Here is a 21,319-nt window from a genome sequence, read left to right on the forward strand (position 1 = left end):
GGGCCTAGTGGGTGCCACGCTAGCTTGGGGTGCTGAGACCAGCCTGGAGGCACCAGAATGCCATGCTCCCCCGCTGGCGTCCCACCAGCAGCCACGGCCCTCCTAGACCGCCCGCCGCCACAGGCACCACCTATACCAGAGAACAGCTCCTAGGGTGGGAACCACCGGGTCCTCCTCCCCCTGAAGCCAGGCTCCTGACCACTCTGGTCTGGGACCACATACGACAAGTCCTGGACCCAGCCATGAGACTCCGGTCAGGCCAGGGGTGGAGAGGATGCCGTGCTGGTGCCCGAGTGACGTTAGAGAGGAAGGGCCTACGCTCAGCCATCCCCTCAGTCCTCCTGGCAAATGCCCAATCCCTCCCTAACAAATTGGATGAACTGCGCCTCCTCTGCGACAGGAGAGACCTCGTTAGTAACACCCCGGCCCTCTGCCTCACGGAAATATGGCTACATGAGGACATCCCCGAGAGCGCCCTCCTTCTCCCGGGCTTCAGCATCATACGAGCGGATCGGGACCCTGTCCTCTCTGGGAAAAAGAGGGGGTGGCATCTGCTTCTACATCAGCTCCTCATGGTGCACCCCCCCCCCCCCCCCCCAACGATACTCGCTAGGAAGTGCTCTCCAGACCTGGAGCTACTGCTAATAAACTGTAGGCTGCCATACTCACTAAGGGAGTTTTCCTCCTATGTCCTTGCCAGAGTATACATCCCCCCCGATGCAGACACCAAATCTGCCCTTCTCGTCCTAAGCGAGACCATCTCGCACTGGGAGACATCCCTCCCGGACTCACTGTTCATCATCGCAGGTTACTTCAACAAGGCCAACCTGCGCCAGGAGTTGCCACGCTACCACCAGCATGTAGCCTGCGCCACCAGAGGCCCAAACACCCTGGACCACTGCTACACGGTACTGAAGGATGCATACAAAGCAGTCCCTCGAGCAGCTCTTGGCTGCTCGGATCACTGTCTCATCCACCTTATCCCCACCCACAGGAGACGCCTGGAATCAGCTAAACCCACCACTAAGTCCATCAAGGTCTGGTCGAACGAGGCAAAACAAACTACAAGCCTGTTTTGAATGCACCGACTGGATGGCCCTGGAAGTGCCAAACTTGGATGAATGGGCAGATAACGTGGCCTCATACATCAGTTTCTGTGAGGACTCTTGTGTACCAACAAAATCCTTCAAGCTGTACCCCGAACAACAAGCCGTGGTTCACCAACAAACTATGGCAGCTGCGGAGGCGCAAGGAGGCTGCGCACAGGTCCGGCAACCGTGAGAACTACAGAAGGGCGAGAAACAACCTCAATCGAGAGAGGAGAGCTGCCAAAAAAAAAAAAAAAAAAAAAAAAAAAAAAAAAGAGTATGCTGAAAGAGTGGAACACAACCTGCGCTCAAATAACTCACGTGCCGTATGGAAGGGGCTGAAGGCCGCCACTAACTACAAGCCCCAACCCCAGCAGGCAACACCCAGCCCGACACTAGCAGAAGAACTCAGCAGATTCTACTGCAGGTTCGAGGAACAGGGAGGATCGGAGGTGAACCCGGCTCCAGCTACCCCTCCTCTGTGCCCGGTAAACTACAACCTGCCCTCGCCCTCGGTGGTGAGCGAAGCTGAGGTCCTGCACCTCTTATCAACACTTAATGCCAGGAAAGCCTCTGGCCCCGATGGAGTGTCTCCAGCCTGCCTGAAAACCTGCTGTCGACAACCTTCTCCCACCCTCTTCGCCATATTCAACAAGTCTCTGGAGGAAGGCAAGGTCCCCACATGCTTTAAGAGGTCCACCATCATACCTGTCCCTAAGAAACAAGGGGTCTCTGATCTCAACAACTTTAGACCCGTTGCCCTGACGTCCGTAATCATGAAAACCATGGAGCGTGCAGTCCTAGCCTACCTCAAGCTCTCTACCTCACCCGTCCTAGACCCCTACCAGTTTGCATATAGGGCAAACAGTTCCACGGATGATGTGATCAATATATGCTTGGAGCTCACCAACGACCACCTGGACAGGCCAGACACGTACGTCAGAATACTCCTCCTGGACTTCAGTTCAGCCTTCAATACCATCTGCCCACGCATTCTCCAACGGGACCTTGCTGCACTCGGAGTCCACCCAAGCCTTCTACTATGCATAACAGACTTTCTCACCAACAGGTCCCAAGTCGTCAGACTGGGCGATATCCACTCACAAGCAACGATCACAAACACAGGTGCTCCCCAAGGCTGCGTCCTGTCACCACTGCTGTTCTCCCTCTACACGAACAATTGCAGATCAGAGGCCGATTCTGTAAAGGTCATCAAGTTCGCCGACGACACCACCATCATTGGCCTTGTCACCAAGGACAATGTCCGGGAGTACCGCCAACAGGTGGAGAGTATTTGCAACTGGAGCAAGGAAAACAGGCTGGTGCTCAACACTGCAAAAACCGTGGAGCTCATCATTGACTTCAGGAAGTCTGCTCCCCCCCCCCCTGGCCCCTATTTACACTGACGGCACCAAGGTAGCCAGGGTGCCATGCGCCCGGCTTCTGGGTACTATGATCTCCAGTGATCGCAGCTGAAAGCCTAACATCACTGCCACCCAACGGAAAGCCCAGCAGAGACTCTTCTTCCTCCGCCAGCTGAGAAAGTTTGGCATGACTCAAGAAATCCTGACCAACTTCTACACCGCCACCATTAAGTCAATCCTCTGCTCCTCCATCTTGGTCTGGTATGCTGGGGCCACTGCCCGTGACAAAGACAAACTTCAGAGGGTCATCAGGTCAGCGGAGAGGATCGTTGGCTGCCCCCTCCCCTCTCTTGACCTGCTACACAACAGCAGACTGAAATCCAGGGCTCTGAGGATTGCAAATGATCCCTCTCACCCGGGCCACCGCTACTTCAGCCTGCTGCCATTGGGCCGGAGGCTTCGGGCCATCTCCACAAAGACCACGAGACATTGGAACTCTTTCTTCCCCTCGGCGGTCAGCCTCCTCAACTCCCTCCACATACTTCCAGCAGTGCAAGCCCCGACGAGCTGCGGGGCAGTATAGTGCAATGCTATGTACAGAGCAATGCATAGGGGAATGCAACAAATCTAATGCCATCTTGTGCCTACGGCTCGCTGCTATCTATGTCTCTATCTATATCTCTATCTTCTCTCTAAGCCTGATGTATGTATTGTGCCAAAAACAATTCCGGGCATGCCCCAGTCATGCTTGGCGAAATAAAGTTTTTCTGATTCTTTTCTGATTCTGATTCATTAACCTTTAGGAATGAATCATAAACCTGGGAATTCTCACTGGCTTAATTGGCCAATTAGAGCTATAACTCTCTTCGCCATCACTTGGTTTTAACTGCAACGGTCTGAGGTTGGGAAGGAGAGTTGCAGGCAGTCCATCCAGGGATAATTTGGAAGGCCACAAATGAGTTGTAAATACAGTGGCTAATTTTTTTTTTGTCAAGTTGGGGCTGCAAACTGGAAAGGAAGTTCTGACGGGTAGCCTTAGTCAGGGGAAGCACTGTGGATTTCTATAGGAGTCCTTGTAGCTGTCCTACGTTCTACATTTTTTTGTTAAAATGATGAGTGAAAGGAAATGTCTTACTCGGTTATTTAAATCTTCTCTTTGGCTACATTAAGGGCCCATTTCCACTACATCCATATTTGTACTGCGATTTTCTGCAATGGCTCCCACAACCAAGGCATATCAATGGAGTCGTTTCCACTGAATGCGGGTAAACCATTTCGGAACGATACGATGCGTTGCAGGTCGAAATATGGATTACATGCTGCAGATTTCTGCTGCACGCATCCGAATCCCCTCTGCAGCCAGTGAAAGCCGCATCTGGACAACCGGAAGACACCTGTAGCTCTCTGGAATGCGAAAAACCGGCTGCTAGTGGACACAAGCCCTTATCCAAACGTACTGATACCCATTTCTTGGACAAGCTTCATCATTTGGTTCTAAAGCCTCGTACAGACCTTAGACAATGCTTGAACAAGGCGATTGTTCGGTGCTGTCTCAGCTGAGGATCTCGAGACGCTAACTGACAAGTACATGCACTGTACTGATACTTACCTACCCCTCTGTATGCCACCCCGTTTCGCCTCTTGATCCTGCTCAGCTTCTGCCAGACAACTTGCCTACACAACTCTTGCTCTCACCCTTACCAGCAAGTAGCAATCGTTTAAGGTGGGATAGAGTGACAGTGTGTATGAGGCTTAAAATCTTAAGAAATACTCAGCTCTTACTAACTCGCACAGCCTCAGATCTGGCAGAGGCATCATGACTTTTGTCCTCTCAGAACGCCACAATAAGGAAAATAACTGAAATCTCTCCCCACCTACATGTACTGAGAACAGTAACAGGTGTTGTGTATATTGCTAATGTCTTGTGATCATCACTCACGCTGAGCGCCCCTCAAGGTCCAACTTGCTGGGATTCACACCCTTCTTGCCAAGCGTAGAGGAAATCTTCTCTACATCTCCCCTTTCTGCTGCTTTCATCAACCGGTCATCATATTTGTTCCAATCTGCAGTTTGCTGGAATACATGAAACAGGTAAAAAAGTTACAATCATAACACGGTAGTCAAATAAAATAGATGTACTTTCACGGCAACAAAGTGGTACCTGCAATTGCATGCCTACACAGACACACAATTCAGTACTATAAAGGCATCTCAATAGTATGGACCAGTCATTGCAAATGAAGAATACATACCATGGATCGAATGGACAAAACTTGCTAAGATGATGGGCAAATTTGACAAAGACAAATCTCTCTCTCTGTTGGCTCCCCATACACCGCAGGTCGAGTCACAATCAATTTCAGCATGAAATCTTTTAGGAACCTGCCTCATGGCGCCACCTCACTGCCCAGCTCTCCCAAATGTTTTATGCGCTCCCCAATGCCCATGCATTTATACTTTATCTGTTATGCCATCCGCACTGAGTGTCCACTGTACTTCTACATTGGCTTTAGTCAGGTGGGGCCAGAATGTGGAAATACAGCGGACACTCAGCATGCATGACATGACACAGGAAATATAAATGCATGGCCACTGGGGGGGGGGGGGGGTGGGAACAGCGACCAGGAGATCTGTTGTGTTTATAGTTTGTCATTATTGCATGCCGTTACCGCCGCACAAGAAATCCACCCCAATGGCCTGAGATTTCCCAACATGTTCAATTAATACATTCAACCAATATCAGTCGAATCATTGGAACCACAACCAGCCCTGGTGGTAAAGCTCTGTTAGTTCTACCTTCCCAGAGAGAAGGCCAGGTTTTAAGCCATGCTGGGTCCTGATCAAGCTAAACAACATGCAAGCTTGGCCAACCCAGCAGTGCACATTACCGCCTTTCGGAAGCCAGGATATTTAATAACAAATCAACTGACACTTGTGTATACTACTGACAGGAACACCACTGAAGTTTTACACTGTATATATAAACAGTTTTTATTTGGTAACCATAATTAGAAGCAGCCCTAAAACAATGACTAAAGATTACAGATTAGGCAAGACGATGCAACGCAATGACTCACTAACCAACATCTCTATCCCATGACAGGAAAACCTCACGTGCAACATCATGCCAATGTCACCAAAGTGCAAGTTTCTGGGATTTATCACGACAGAAAAGAACCCTTTGTAAAAACCTTTTACTTCAAAGCGGTGTAATGCAGAGGCGTGACTGAAGCAATTCTGAGAGTGCATACAGATGTGTGGAATATTCACAGGCAGTGCCTGCAGTACTGAATATAAATACTGATGCATTCTGCTGATCTATTAGCTGCAGCATTTACAGGCGTTATTCAGGTATGTATAGATCACTGGCAGGTAGGGCATCTCACCTTAACACACAACACTGCCATGCTGTTCTGAACTCCTGGCGCAAGTAAAATCATGTCGGTACCCAAATCAACCTTCTGCACTACAGTAACTACTTTTTTCATGTAAATTGCTCTAACAAGTCTTTTAGGTCAGGTTTTAAACACAATGTACATTCACAAAACTAAATTAGCTGCTAAAAGAATATACCAGTAAACATGCAGCTGCATAGAATGTATGCAGTTAAAATCTTAGAGGTTGGGGAAAAAAAAAAAAACAACAACTATGAATTTAGGTATAGAGCAGCTTAAAGGACAACTAAAGCAATAGGGATATGGAGGCCACCATATTTATTTCCCTTTAAGCAATACCAGTTGCCTGGCTATCTTGCTGATCCTCCGCCTTGAATACTTTTAGCCATAGTCCCTGAACAAGCATCCAGCAGATCCAATGTTTGACATCATTGTCAGATCTGATAAGATTAGCTGCATGCTTGTTTCTTGTGTTAATCAGAGACTACTGCAGCCAAATAAATCAGCAAGACTGCCAGGAAACTGGTATTGCTTAAAGGATACCAGAGCCGAAAAAGGTTGGAGAAACGTGGGGAGCTGTCCTGATGGCCACCGCTCCCCCCGTTCTCCACTGACACCCCTCTTTCTCATCGAAAGATTTAGGAAGTCACCATCACTGCGCAGACATTGGCCTGCCCATCATTTCACACCTGTAGCCCAGGACCCATCCCTGCATATCTGTCCACTTCCCAGTCCTTGCACATCTGTCCATTTCCCACACCCATAATTTCACATCTGTAGCAGGGGACCTGTCAATGTACACCTGTCCACTTGCCAATCTACACTGGGCTGCCTGTAGAACAAGTGAGAAGAGTATGAAGGCCGCCATAAATATTTCCTTTTGAAGGATACCAGAGCCAAAAAAGGTTGGAGAAACTGGGGGAGAAGGCATTTAGGGGGAGCTGTCCACATGGCCACCGCTCCCCCATTCTCCACTGACACCCCTCTTTCTCACTTGAAGATCCCCAGCAGTTTCTTCCGGGTCGCCATCACTGTGCAGACATTGGCCCGGCTGCGTGCTTCCTACAGCGCCCGTTGTGTGGGCGGGAGCGACTTGCACATGCCCATGACATCACAATTGACGTCATGCACAGAGCGCTCCCTTCCGCGCACTGTAGGATGCGCACACCAGGGCCAATGTCTGCGCAGTGATAGAGACTCCCGGCGACCTAAAAGAAACTGCTGGGGGTCTTTAGGTGAGAAAGAGGGGTATCCGTGGAGAATGGGGGAGCTGTGGCCATGTGGACAGCTCCTCCTAAATGCCTTCTCCCCCGGTTTCTAAAACGTTTTTTGGCTCTGGTATCCTTCAAAAGGAAATATTTATGGCAGCCTTCATACTCTTCTCATTTCTTCTACAGGCAGTCGAGTGTAGATTAGCAAGTGGACAGGTGTACATTGACAGGTCCCCTGCTACAGATGTGAAATTATGGGAGTGGGAAATGGACAGACGTGCAAGGACTGGGAAGTGGACAGATGTGCACGGATGGGTCCTGGGCAGCAGGTGTGAAATTATGGGACTGGGAAGTGGACAGGCGTGCACAGATGGGTCTTAGGCTGCAGGTGTGAAATGATGGGACTGGGAAGTGGACAGGTGTGCACGGATGGGTCCTGGGCTGCAGGTGTGAAATTATGGGAGTGGGAAGTGGACAAGTGTGCAATGATGGGATGTACCAAGTCTGTAAATGGGCAATGACAGGACGAGCAAGCATACAAACATGGGACCAAGGCTGCAGGTGTCCATAGGCATCTTGAAAGCTACTGAAGGAGCAGGTGTAAAAGTGATCAGGTAGTATACATTGTTAGAGCTAAACATATCCCAGGAGTCATGAACCTGATGCTCCTTTTATTGTACAGCCAATGCCTAACTTTTGTCTTTTTTTATTTGAATATAGATGGAACCTAAGACATTTGTTTGCTCCGAAATGTGTCCACCCCCACATACCATGAAATATCACACAGAAAATTGATTTAATGCAGTCCAAGTACATGGTCATCCGAGCACAAACATTCTATATAAGAACGTTACACAATGGAGTTATATACACACACACACACACACACTGGCAAGCAGTACATTTGACAAGAAAACATCATATGCTACTTGTAACAGGCATAAAACAGGTCTAATAGATTACCTATAATATTTTTAAAGGTGATGTAGAAAAAGAGAAACTATACACAGCACTCAGAAACCCCCGAACTGACACAAAGTGAAATATAGCAAACACACTCCACACTCAGAAGGTCTCAGACAGAACTTACTTTGTGCTTAGAAGAACAGGAGAACCAGGGTGTCATCCTGGCCCCGTTCTGGGTGCTTGGCACAGGTACCAGGTTCTATGGTGATGGACAGGAGCCAGCACTGGAATACTCAGCTTTCAGCACATGCTTAGGAAAGGAAGCCAAAAACCCAGGTGCCATCTACCCTGAAGAGTGGTGCCCGACTTCCTGCCCTAGGCTAGGGCAGTACTAGCAGTCATCTCCAGGTCATTGCTAGTCTGTTCCCTCCACTCAGATGTGGTGGCTCTTTGTGAGGCTGGGCTCCCTCCCCCTCAGCACCGCACTGTGCCCCCGACTCTCTTTGAGACTCTGTTCTTCACACAAATAGTGGCTTCTCCCAAATCGCTCTCCTTGTAAACACAGCGTCTCTGGACCGGTCCCAAGGGGAGGGCCGCTCTATTTTTTGCCCAGGAGGAGGTTAACAGCTGAGATAGTGTGGAGGATCTGTACACACATGCCCTGCATTCCCATGCACTGAGCCATCCGGCCTGCCTTGTAACTCAGGGCAGGGAGCATTGTAATAACAATTACAGCATTGACACGGGGCCTCCCAGCTCTGCTCTATTACACACTCCTGTCACTGAGCAATCTGCTGCTTCCTCATCCCAAATCACACTTCTTGGAAAGCTATGCACTTGGGGAAAATTACACCCAGCCATGGCCCATATTAGGGCCCATCTCCCAAAGGATGTGCAGAGTTGTATCTGTCTCAGCACTGGCTGAATATTATCAGTACACAAAGTACTGACATTCGGCTCATACACTTTGCAAGCAGAAGAATTTCAAATATTTTGAGACCTCAGTGATAAGCATCCATAGGAAAATGAATCAGAAAACGCAGGTTTCCAAGCATCTTTGTGCTTTTTTTTGGTCTTTAAAATTAATTTTGAAGCAATCCTAATTAAATGTGTGTCAAGAAGCACTAGAAATCAGGACTGTGGAGTGAGAAGCTATTATTGGGCACTTCAAGCAAACCTAAACTCAGAACTTCCTCTCAGCTTTAAAAGATAAGCAACAGCATAATGACCTTTAAAGGAAAAACATTGTTACAGCTGATACAAATCCTGCAATAAATCTGCAGTGTCTACTTCCTGATTTCATGGAAGCAGACATAGGATTAATATCCTGTGTTTACAAATTAGCTGCTCTGCCGAGGCACCCAGCTGACACAGCCGAGAGATCAAATTACAACTTGTGATTAGGCACAGAGGAGAGGGAATTAGACAGGCTAAACTCTCTAAATACATACAGGGTTTTCCTTCTGTCCTGTGCAAGAGTTCAGGTGCACTTTAAAGTTGGAGTCAGCAATAAATTTACTACTGAACGCCTGATAAGAAAAAATGCAAGATGTTAATTTCCTCTCTCACAGAGAGGTGTAACAAGCTTTTCCTCTGCTGTACGAATAAAGCCCAGTGTATAGTTTCACCAGTGAGACATTCATCTGAGCCATTATGCAACCTGATAGTCATACATCATTTAATTGTGGATTTATAATACATTACAGAAAGTATTTTCATTATATCTGAGCTGCAGCATGTTCGTTTGAGTGTAAACACATGCAAACATTAACAACTCTATGACCAATTCCACACAAGTTTAAAACTCACTTGGCTCATGAAGTAAACAGATAGGTTATTACATTTGGGCTTTGTGTTTATGCAATTTAATTAGGATTATATAGTGCTAATATATTCTACATATGCATTCCCTGCACCTCTGCTGTGAATCCACTGAGAATGCCAAGCTCAAGCACAGAGGAGATGTCCATCAATAACAAACCCAGTCCATCAATAACAAACCCAATAATGCGTGAACAATGAATGATAGAGGAAGATTCATCTCACATCCCTCAGCACTCGACATTACACTCAGATGCAGGGCTGTGGAGTCGGTACAGAAATCATCCGACTCCTCAGTTTATGAACCTACCGACTCCAACTCCGACTCCTTAGTCAAATACTTACCAGGGCTGTGGATTTGGTACAAAAAACATCCGACTGACTCGCAACTCAGACTCCTCAGTTTATGAAACCACTGACTCAGACTCCAGGTACCCAAAATGGCTCAGACTCAGACTCCTCGACTCCACAGCCCTGTTCAGATGTACCCAGCATTGTGACATAGGCGCCTTCCAAGTAGCAAATTCGCCTCAATTCTGATTTCGATTCAGTTCAGCCAACTAAAGGTGCATACACATATTCAATTTTGATTGGCCAATCACTGATCAATTTTAACACCTCCATGTAGTATGAAGGCCAACAGATTTGAATACTATGAGCAGATTGTGTAGGTAATCTCTCCTACTACATGAAAGTGGTAAAATTGAACAATCAAAATTGAATGTGTGTATCAGCCTTCAGTTTCGGAGTTCAGGATAATTCCGGTACTGAATTAAAATTGCAGGAGGGTGTCAGTATGCATCCTTTTCCATCCACTTCTGTACTTTACTCAAGATATACACCCATAAATACAGATATTAATGGATAAATGTGAACCCCAACAAGATTACTCAATCTCGATAGGCATTAAGTGGCCTGTCTGCGATACCTACATAAGCTCCACTCTGCCCCCAGCCTTCCCCATATCAACTACAGCATCCTTTTAGTGGTTGAGGTTTCTTTAGATGCTAGTGCTATGAACTTTATACTTCATACAGCTTCTTGTAGGGGGTGGTGGTGGGGTGGGGGAAGATACATGGTACATTCTGCACAATGTACCTCTTTACAAAAGACCTGTGTGCTGTGTGCATTCTACTATAGCGGAGCTTCCTCAGCAAACTCTACCTGAAGCATAAAAATGGCAACTCTACAGCAAGCTGCGGCACAGTAGCTTAGCATGCCCACCTCAAAGCTCTTTGGGCTTTTTACGTACCTCACTAGGAACACTTTGCATGCAGTTTTATGTTCTTCCCACATTTCCTTAAAGTGACCCAGAGATGAAACTAACTAAAGATTTGATACTTACCAGTGGTTTCCACCCGCACCCCCCTAAGCTCGCCTGAGTCCCACGCCTTCCTCCTGTGGTCTGCCGTTCAGCGGCGATCAGCCCCGGGAAACAGGTCAGTCGCATCCAGTGTGGGTCTTCTGCGCATGTGCTGACCTCCCGTGCATGTGCAGAAGACCCAAACTGAGCTGTTACCGGGGCTGACTGCAACTAAAGGGCAGACCACGGAAAGGGAGTGGGATTCAGACAAGCTTATGGGGCAGGAGGAAGCCCCAGATAAGTATCAAATCTTTAGTTTGTTTTATCTCTGGGTCACTTTAAGGAACCTAAAGTACATTCTAGAAGGTTAACTAGCTTATGACTAAAGCCTGGTACACAATTTCAATTATGATTGGCCAATCATTGATCAACGTTAGCACCTTCTTGTAGTATGAATGTTTACCTACACAATCTGCTCATACTATCTGTTGACCCTCAAACCAGAGGCCTGCATCAGGTCGGGTACCCGCGGGTTAACCGAAATGCGTGTCGGGTTTGGGTACCCATTGTGATTTTAATCGGGTTGTGGGTCGGATGCAGGTAAGGGGTCTGCAGGTGCGTGTCTGAAAAATTAGACCCACGCAGGCCTCTAACTCATACTACATGGAGGTAGTAAAATTGGTCAGTGATTGACCAATCAAGATTGAAGGTGTGTACCAAGCTTTAACTAGCCTCACAATACATACCTGTAGAAAAGGTGAATGAAGGAAGATGTGAATGCTTCTCTGTACTGTGTAAGGAGTGGTTCACACATAAATCTGTACATTTCAGGTCAAGTCCAGTACTGACCTTTCAGTTTTGCATCATTTTTCTATTGTCTTACCTGATTGGCCATGGTCACCTTTTATATTTGAACACACCCATAAAAACACATGCAAAACTGACAGGACTTGACCGAACTAGAAATTTACACAGTTTATGTGTAAACACATCCATAGGAAAACGCATACAAAAACTGATGCCAACTGTCAAACAGGCAGGACACCTCTCTATGGGCCTGATTCACAAAGCGGTGATAACGCAGTTATCACGCCTAAAAGACTTTAGGCGTGATAACCTTTGCACCACTGAGTTATCACCGATTTGTGCTGCTCTTCGCGCGAAGCTCCCGCGCGCAAAGTTTTGCACGCGCGCAAAGTCCCATAGGGCTTAATGGGAGCTTCGCGCGAAGCGGGGGCGCAACTTTGCGTGCGGGAAATTTGCGCGAGTTTCTTCTTATCATGCCTAAACTGAGTTTAGGCGTGATAAAGGGGTTTTCACCACGGTGCTAACAGTTAGCACCGCTTTGTGAATCAGGCCTTATGTGTGAACCAAGGCCTCTTTCACAGTGGGATGTTGCGTTTGATGCGACGTTAAAGTCGCACAACGTGCCCCTAACGCAGTGCATGTAGGTTATGAAATTGGACGTTATTTTGCACTGCGTTGTGTCTCTTGGTGCACAGTTTTCGTCGCATACTGATGGAACGCAAACGGCGCATGTGCAACACACAACGCAGTAGATACATTGCTAAACGCACAGCATGCAGCACTTTCTAAATATTGCTACATGTTACACACAACGCAACATGTGCACTGTGAATGTCGCACAGACTTTGTATTGCTGTGCGTTAGTCTGCGTTATTTTTTATAACGTGCGACTTTAATGTCCCACTGTGAAAGAGGCCTAAAGCTATTATATCAGTGCTGCATTTATACAGGAAATAGAGCAGATTGCTTATTATACCATCAGTGCAACAAATGCATTGTGTATTACCAGAACTCTCAAGAGTTTTGCAACAGACTTTCTGGGAATACCAGTTCCTGTCATCATAATCCTCTGCCTTCAATACAGGAGAGAACCTTGAATTAAGGCACTGCAGGCAAAAATCTGCAGGGATCTTTTTAGAAGTCTTGGAGAAAAGCACAGAAGAGGCTCCCCAAAGGACGTACAAGAAACAAGTAAAAGGGCTCGAGCAACACGTATGAGAGGGAGAGAAAGATGAGCTGGGAATACCAAGTGCATAGAGTATGTGAATATTAAGGTCTCTCCCATAAGCCCACTGAGCATCTCTCTGCCTAACTTCACCCAAAAAAAACCAAACACATTCAGCCAGTATGAGAAAAGTGAGCGGCGTGACTTGAATGCTGGCTGGGATAGCAATGAATGCACATTGTGATGGATGGGAAGCAAACAAGCGAGCAGGGAGGGAGGTGAGGGCACTGCTGCCAGTCATGCTCACACAGCTCTGCAGCAAAACAATGGCTCATTACATGGTCCGATATCAAATCAAGAGAGTCAGGAAACAGAGGAGTCCAGCATTTCCCATGGCCACAGTGTGCGCAGACTCTATATACTTGTGTGGTGTGGCATGCTCTGTGAATGCCTTCATTATTTTCCCTTTTCAAAGGATACATTTTTTTTAGGAACACTGTGGATGAACTACATACACCGTTCAGTGCAGAGGTTCCACAGTAGGAAATAAGTACAGGCATTACTGGTGAAATTCTTCCACTACTGGAAACAATAACACAAACTCATGTTAGCTTGTGTGTTGCACCCCATGTGTGGTGCATCACAATGGACGCCACCACACAGCAGTCCTAAGGCCTCTTTTACACTGTAGGAGTATGCTGAAAAACTGAGGCGTTTTAACAAAGGTTTTCTACAGCAGTGCATTATGAAGAAGCTTTCAGTTAAAACGCATATAATGTAAACTGAGCCATAGGGAAACATGCACATTACTCTCACATCAGTTGTCCGTTCAGTTATAACTGCCAGCAACTGATATAGTTTGAAAAGGTTCATTATATGCGCATACACACTTCCAATCTTAATTGGCCAATTTTACCAATTGCATGTAGTATGAGGGCCGACAAATTATGATAATTTTTTATTCATATAGCACCAACATATTCCATAGAGCTGTACAATGTACAAAAACATACAATAGTGAGAAGTGTGTGTGAGTCAGCACAAAACTCATCCGACTCCTCAGTTTATGAAACTACCGACTCCGGGTACCCAAAATGGCTCCAACTCCTCAACTCCGACTTCTTAGTCTAATACTTACCAAGGCTGTGGATTTGGTACAAAAATTATCCGACTCCTCAGTTTATGAAACCACCGACTCCAACTCCGGGTACACAAAATTGCTCAGACTGACTCCTGTGTAGTGAAAAAAAAAAAAAGCCAATACTGAAGGGTGTTCTTTTGGTAAAATGTACAGAAACAGGAAACACAAGGGAGAGGTCCCTGTCCTGGTATCAATGTAAAGGGTAGTTGGGTGGAGACCTGGTCAAACTGAGGCCCGCATGCTGGATTCACCCAAGAGCTTCATGAAGGCGGCGCAATGCTAGGCGTCCAGCTTCCTCTGCTCCTATTCTCTCTCTCCCTCTCACAGACCTTTTAAACTTACATGCTGCACATAACATGAAAGGAACTCACCCAATTGCTCGTTCCAGCAGCGATCGCCATGGCAATGGTGGCGTCATGTGACATGCCATCATTACGTACCAGCCTGTCGCATGATGCTGTGGCGTAGAGATCGCCGCTGGAACGAGCAATTGGGTGAGTTCTAACAAATAATCCTCGCTGCACAAAACCTGGGAGGGAGGGCGAGAAGGAGGATGAGGGAGAGTAGCAGCCGGCTGCATTCTAGAAGAATGTGTGTCAGCATAATGCAACAGACAAGTGAAGGAATTTTCCATGTTTTCCCTAATGGTGCCATACAAGGTACAATAAAAACGTTTTTCCCGTTTGACCAAAATGAAAGTCTAAATAAATTTTTTTTTTTTTTTTTTTATTTGATCCAAGAAAAATAAATGAATTCCATTTTTTCGATAAAAATCATGTTGGAAAAATCGTTATATTCGATCTAACGGAATAATTTAACAAAATTAATCGAAAAAGAATGAAAAAAAATGGTACCATTTATGGGCACCATTAGAGCCAGTTTACATCTGCATTATAACTGAAAGCTTTTTCACAATCCATTGCGGCTTCTTTTTTCTTTCTTTTTTTTGCATGGTGTGGACCCAATACATACAAAAGCGGATGAAAACGCACAGCAACTGATTAACAACTAATAGGAACATATCAGTTCTTATCAGTTGCCAGCAGGGCTGTGGAGTCGGTCCAAAAATCCACCGACTCCGACTCCGACTCCTCAGTTTAGGATTCCACCGACTCCGACTCCTCGACTCCGACTCCTCTAATTTGCATATTACAATTTTGTTGATTAAAAGTATGTAACATGAAATTCATCTCTTAACTGCCAACGCTTAGGTATTTTACAAGACAACTGAAGTGAGAAGGATATGTAGACTACTATATTTATTCCCTTTAGACTAAAACTAGTCCTTGGTAAGAGTACTTGTAAAAGGTGCAAACCGGAACAAAGAACATCTATCAGGCCCTAGGCAATGTAAGTGTGGGTACATGTAAGAATGATGTGCAGGTACTCTGCAGGGGAATGAGGAGGTTGTAAACAGACAACACCTCTGTGTTCAATGTGCACAGCATTTTCAGTGGATTCCCTGCAGCTCTGTTGGGAGTGCATATGTAGAGTATAGTACTGTGTAACAAAGTAAACCTGAGACAGATGAAATTAAAGTTTTATACATACCTGGGGCTTCCTCCAGTCGCCTTCAGGATAATCAGTCCCTCGTTGTCCTCCTCCACCACCTGGATCTTCTGCTATGAGTCCAGGTACTTGAGCCAGTCGGGCGTAGTGCGCATGCACACACTCCGCCGCCAGGAGCATACTACACCTGTGCAGCACTATTGCGCAGGTGCAGAATGTTCCTGGCTGTGGGAGCGGCATGTGGCCGGACAGCGCTGACTGGCTGAATTACCAGGACTCATAGCAGAAGATCCGGGTGGTGGAGGACAGCGAGGGACTGATTAGCCTGAAGGGGGCTGGAGGAAGCCCCAGGTATGTATAAAACTTTACTTTTCATCCGTCTCAGGTACCCTTTAATTTGTAGTCACCAAACCAAATTTTAACAACATATCAAATTATTTGATTTCATCAGCAAAGGGAGTGCATACATTTGCATAAATCAGCATCAATGCAGAATTATTTCCATCTCATTGACCATCTCTATTAGTGACACAGCTACACATCAGGCTTTATTCTTACAGCATAGATGTTATTTAGTATATATAAGAGATTCCTGTGTACACATCATATATACAGTCACAATCAGATATGTATATCTGACCTTAAAAATACGGGGACTGCTTTATTGAAGCAGCACAAGTAACTAATTTTGATTGGTTTATTTCATTTTTGTGGACTAAGCACAGCTATTACTGTATATATACTGTATATATACATTATTTTTAATGACTATTATCTGAGAAATAGAACATTTTATCATATTTTTTTTTTTAATTACAGTTACAAATTCATTAGGAGTCGGAGTCGGTGCTTTTTTTCCCGACTCCGACTCCAGGCACCCAAAATTGCCCGACTCCGACTCCACGACTCCGACTCAGACTCCACAGCCCTGGTTGCCAGTATAAACCCAGCCGAAGCACAAAAGTGCATTTGTCAGGAGAAGGTCTACATCCCTATGTATGCATGCATGACTAATGCTGCATACACACTTGAGATAAAAGTCTTTGGAAAATGCAATATCACAGACCAATTTTACCCCATTACATGTAGTATGAGAGCCATACTCTACACAGTCTATTCCATGGAGCTGAACTCCCCATCAGATAAAATCTTTGCAAGATGCTGCACACAAAGATGCTGTACACATTCAAAAGATCATTATCTGCAAAAGATCTCTTCCTGCAATAAATCCATTCCTGCAAAATGCATTCATAGTCTATGAGATCTGCAGAGCCTCATACACACCTTGTTTAACAGACTTCATCTGCATATCTGGCAATCATCTGCAGATCTGAAAATTCATCCTGGTGGATCTGATCTGCAGATGATTGCCTGTTAAACAAGGTGTGTATGATGATCTGCAGATCTCATAGACTATGAATGCATTTTGCAGGAATGGATATTTTGCAGGAAGAGATCTTTTGCAGATAATGATCTTTTGAGTGTATACGGGCATCTTTGTGTGCAGCATCTTGCAAAGATTTTATCTGATGGGGAGTGCAGCTCCATAGAATAGACTGTGTAGAGTATGGCTCTCATACTACATGGAATGGGGTAAAATTGGTCTGTGATCTTGCCTTTTCCAAAGACTTTTATCTCAAGTGTGTATGCAGCATTAATCTGAGAATCCGAACATTTGTATAGCGCTTTTCTCCTGTTGGACTCAAAGCGCTGAAGAGCTGCAGCCACTGGGACGCACTCAAAAGGCCACACTGCAGTGTTAGCGAGTCTTGCCTTGAACTCCTTACTGAATAGGAACTGACAATACAATCAAATGAACCAATTTTACAGCAATTCAGTAAACACGATTGGTTGTCCCAAAAAATTGAAAGCTTTTTTTTTTTTTTTTTTTTTTTTTTTTTTTTTTTAATTCGAACAAGAAATCCAAATCGGATTTCCCATTTCCCCAAGTCGATCAGGAATGTTGGATTTCTTTGATCAATTTTTATGAAAACTGAATGGTGCAGGTCAATTTATTAATTAATGTATAGACCCAAGCAATTTTTTCAGAGTTTTAAATTTTTTTGGCATAATTGGGGAATAACTGAACTCGAGTGTGTGGTACAAGATTGTAATACTTGAATTGAAAAGAAATTTAAAAAAATTGTATGGTGTGTGGCTCACTTGGGAATTGGTAAATCACTCACCGCCTGTCGCTACTAACAGACCCATCTATGAATTGCTAATCTAGTATTCTGTATTTAGAGCAGGTTCTCAAACCTTTAAATCTGTACATGATCTAACAATCCCAAAACATGCCAAATAAAAATAGCCAACACAAAAACGTGAAGCTGACACCAACAAGGTTGGTTTGATGCCCTTTTAGACTTTGTCAACAAATACTTGGTCACACTCTAGCCCCAATATACATCAAGGGGGATTACTATAAAAACATCATGTATAATACAGATCGCATTTTACTGGAGACAAAACCATCAACAACTTTGATTGGCATCCCAGCCAGTCCTAATTTGTAACAGAGGCGCTATAACTGCGATGAGGAATTCCTGGCCAGCGCCGCTGAGAAAGTTCTGTCTGATCACAGACTTCTAAACATATTTCTTGTCTGCACCCTGCAGGCTCCCAATAAACTTCAAGAGCAGGGAGAGGTATAAAAAGAAAACCCCTATGTAAAGTATGCACAAGGTGACTCATTATAGACCATTACCAGGGACAAACTGAGAACGACACAAGAATCTGACCTCAACACAGTTTTTCTTGTCTCCTGACCTCTACATCCCACAAATGTAATGTTATTTAAACCAGTTTCTGCTCCACATCTGTAGCGAGCATGCTGCTCACTCTATCTGCCTGGCAAAAGAGAATGAGAGGCAATGTCATCCTGTAGACAAGGTTACAGTCCTCCAAGTTGTCTATACAACTCACAGACAACTCTCAGAAAGGTTGAGGTGGTACGAAACCCAAAATTCCATTTTTGCTCTAAAACATTAAACACAGCAAAAATGAACATAAACCAGTAGTCTGTTTTAATGTTATTTGAAGGCATATTTACATTTTACTGAAGCTAACTGATAACATTATTGGTTTGAAGGACAAATTATCAGATTGTCTTACAATTTTCTAATTGCTGTGCAAACAAGTCAGATAAAGTTAGCAGGTGGCATGAGTCAACTTGCATTATTATATGTAATGTTGGGAGTACACGCGAGTACGAAGGAAATAGCCGCCGGGAGACTTGGGTGCAGCATACAGCCGGTATGGCTTATCCCTGCTCCTGCAGTCCTGGCAGTGTTGATTACTATTCCCCCTCCAGGTCCATGTGGATGGTGGGGAATGATGTAATTTGGCTGCCAGCTACTGCTGGCCGAATTACAGTGTTTTAAAAGTAACTTCAGCTCAGTCTTCTGAAGGCGCCGAAGTTACTCACTGTGCGCCGCTATAGCCGTAACTCCTATTATGGTCTATGATGGCACCGGCTGCGCCCAAATCTCCTGCGCTGGATTCCTTGTGTTCGAGTACACGCTGTTTTTTTTTTTTTAGCAGATGGATGGCTCAATGGATCATTTCCAACAGGTCTGATCTGATTTTCACTCATTAAGTGCTTAGAAAATAGATCAGAAAAACAATAAAAAAAATCAGAACGGATCTGTCTGAAATGATCTAACTGCCGGGGAAACAAAATCGTGTAGTCTGAGCATAACTGAAGTCTCTTTCTAGGACAGAGGAGCTAGGTTAATTGGTTCAGTCCTTGGTATATCCGGTACTGTAATTTGCTGACAGATTTGCCCTGCAGACCATTTAAATAGCAAGGAGCTGCCTGGGGGTGACCACTTGCCATCCTTTTGTGTGCTTAGGTTGCTGCTTAGAATGATGGAAAGCCTTTGGACCACGTAAAGCCAAGAGGATGAGCATCTCATGTGATAACAGCTTGGTGGAAGACTAGGCTGCTGTCACATCATGGTGAACACGGCAGCTCATTGTCACAGCTAGCAGCTCAGTGCAATTCTGCATGCTGTTCTAGACCTCATAATAAGAAAGGAAAAACCCAACCCGGTAGATTTCAATCCCTGAAAGTACAGGGGATTCACTTGTACTGGCAAAGCATGGTTCAAAAGCAACTCGTCTACACAGAGGTTTTTTTGACAATACAGAGCGAATTTTCCAGGGGTGTTTCATCTCTTGAACATGCATCCTAAACCCAACAAGCATACAATGAAAATATCCACAGAAGAAAGCAATTTATAACATGCTAATACACAACTAACCATTGTGAATAGCAGAAAAATCATTGTGTTCACACCACATCCCCCCCCCCCTCCATTTCACCAGTCATTAACAAGTCTTCCAGCAATATTGTAAAACAGATAAAAATGTGTTCATACACTTCTACTGGCAGCCAATCACACAATTGTTTCATAAAGTGTTGTCAGGCTTCAACCTGCGTTGCTACACCTAGTTGGCCAAACACCAATATGCAATATATGTGACCAATTACTCTGCCAACAAATATGACAAAACATTAGAAAACAGCACCATGCCTGAGAGTTACTCAGGCAGGCAAAGGGTATAATGTACGGTATTCTGGGCAGTAGTTTCAGAGATTGCAAGGATTCAGAAAAAAAAAACAACTTTAGAATAAATATCAAAAAATAATGTTTACAATCAATGGCTCAAATTATTCTCCCCAAATCTATAAATATGTTTAGGGGGATTGTTCATATAAGTAAATATACAGAAACTGTTATTGTTTTTCCTGTGGTTATTATATACCTGTACTTTTCAACCCATTGCTCAGAATATTTTCTTGTATATTCCGGCATATAAGACGACTGGGCGTATAAGACAACCTCCCAACGTTTCCAGTTAAAATACAGTGATGGGAAAAACTATTTGCCCCCTTCCTGATTTCTTATTCTTTTGCATGTTTGTCACACTTAAATGTTTCTGCTCATCAAAAACCGTTAACTATTAGTCAAAGATAACATAATTGAACACAAAATGCAGTTTTAAATGATGGTTTTTATTATATAGTGAGAAAAAAAAAACTCCAAACCTACATGGCCCTGTGTGAAAAAGGAATTGCCCCCTGAACCTAATAACTGGTTGGGCCACCCTTAGCAGCAATAACTGCAATCAAGCGTTTGCGATAACTTGCAACTAGTCTTTTACAGCGCTCTGGAGGAATTTTGGCCCACTCATCTTTGCAGAATTGTAATTCAGCTTTGAGGGTTTTCTAGCATGAACCGCCTTTTTAAGGTCATGCCACATCATCTCTATAGGATTCAGGTCAGGACTTTGAATAGGCCACTCCAAAGTCTTCATTTTGTTTTTCTTCAGCCATTCAGAGGTGGATTCGCTGGTGTATTTTGGGTCATTGTCCTGCTGCAGCACCAAAGTTCGCTTCAGCTTGAGTTGACAAACAGATGGCCGGACATTCTCCTTCAGGATTTTTTGGTAGACAGTAGAATTCATGGTTCCATCTATCACAGCAAGCCTTCCAGGTCCCGAAGCAGCAAAACAACCCCAGACCATCACACTACCACCACCATATTTTACTGTTGGTATGTTGTTCTTTTGCTGAAATGCTGTGTGAGGGCTGGTGCACACCG

At 44.9% G+C, this 21,319-nt stretch overlaps 1 protein-coding gene across 2 annotated transcripts in view; it reads right to left on the reverse strand.

Annotated features, from left to right (window-relative positions):
• UACA (uveal autoantigen with coiled-coil domains and ankyrin repeats) overlaps window positions 1-21,319 on the reverse strand; it is a 134,729-nt gene that overhangs the window by 41,140 nt on the left and 72,270 nt on the right. Inside the window, exons 1-2 of one of the 2 annotated variants that reach the window (XM_068275072.1) lie at window positions 8,149-8,566; window positions 4,392-4,525 (exon numbers count right to left, since the gene is read on the reverse strand). In XM_068275072.1, coding sequence (XP_068131173.1) covers window positions 4,392-4,525; window positions 8,149-8,184 — 170 coding nt within the window. In that variant the 5' untranslated portion in view covers window positions 8,185-8,566. Of the gene's footprint in view, window positions 1-4,391; window positions 4,526-8,148; window positions 8,567-21,319 lie in introns of those variants that run through there. The other variant, XM_068275071.1, reaches the window with a different exon arrangement.

This window comes from Hyperolius riggenbachi, chromosome 3, assembly GCF_040937935.1.
Source record: "Hyperolius riggenbachi isolate aHypRig1 chromosome 3, aHypRig1.pri, whole genome shotgun sequence".
Classification (NCBI taxonomy): domain Eukaryota; kingdom Metazoa; phylum Chordata; class Amphibia; order Anura; family Hyperoliidae; genus Hyperolius; species Hyperolius riggenbachi.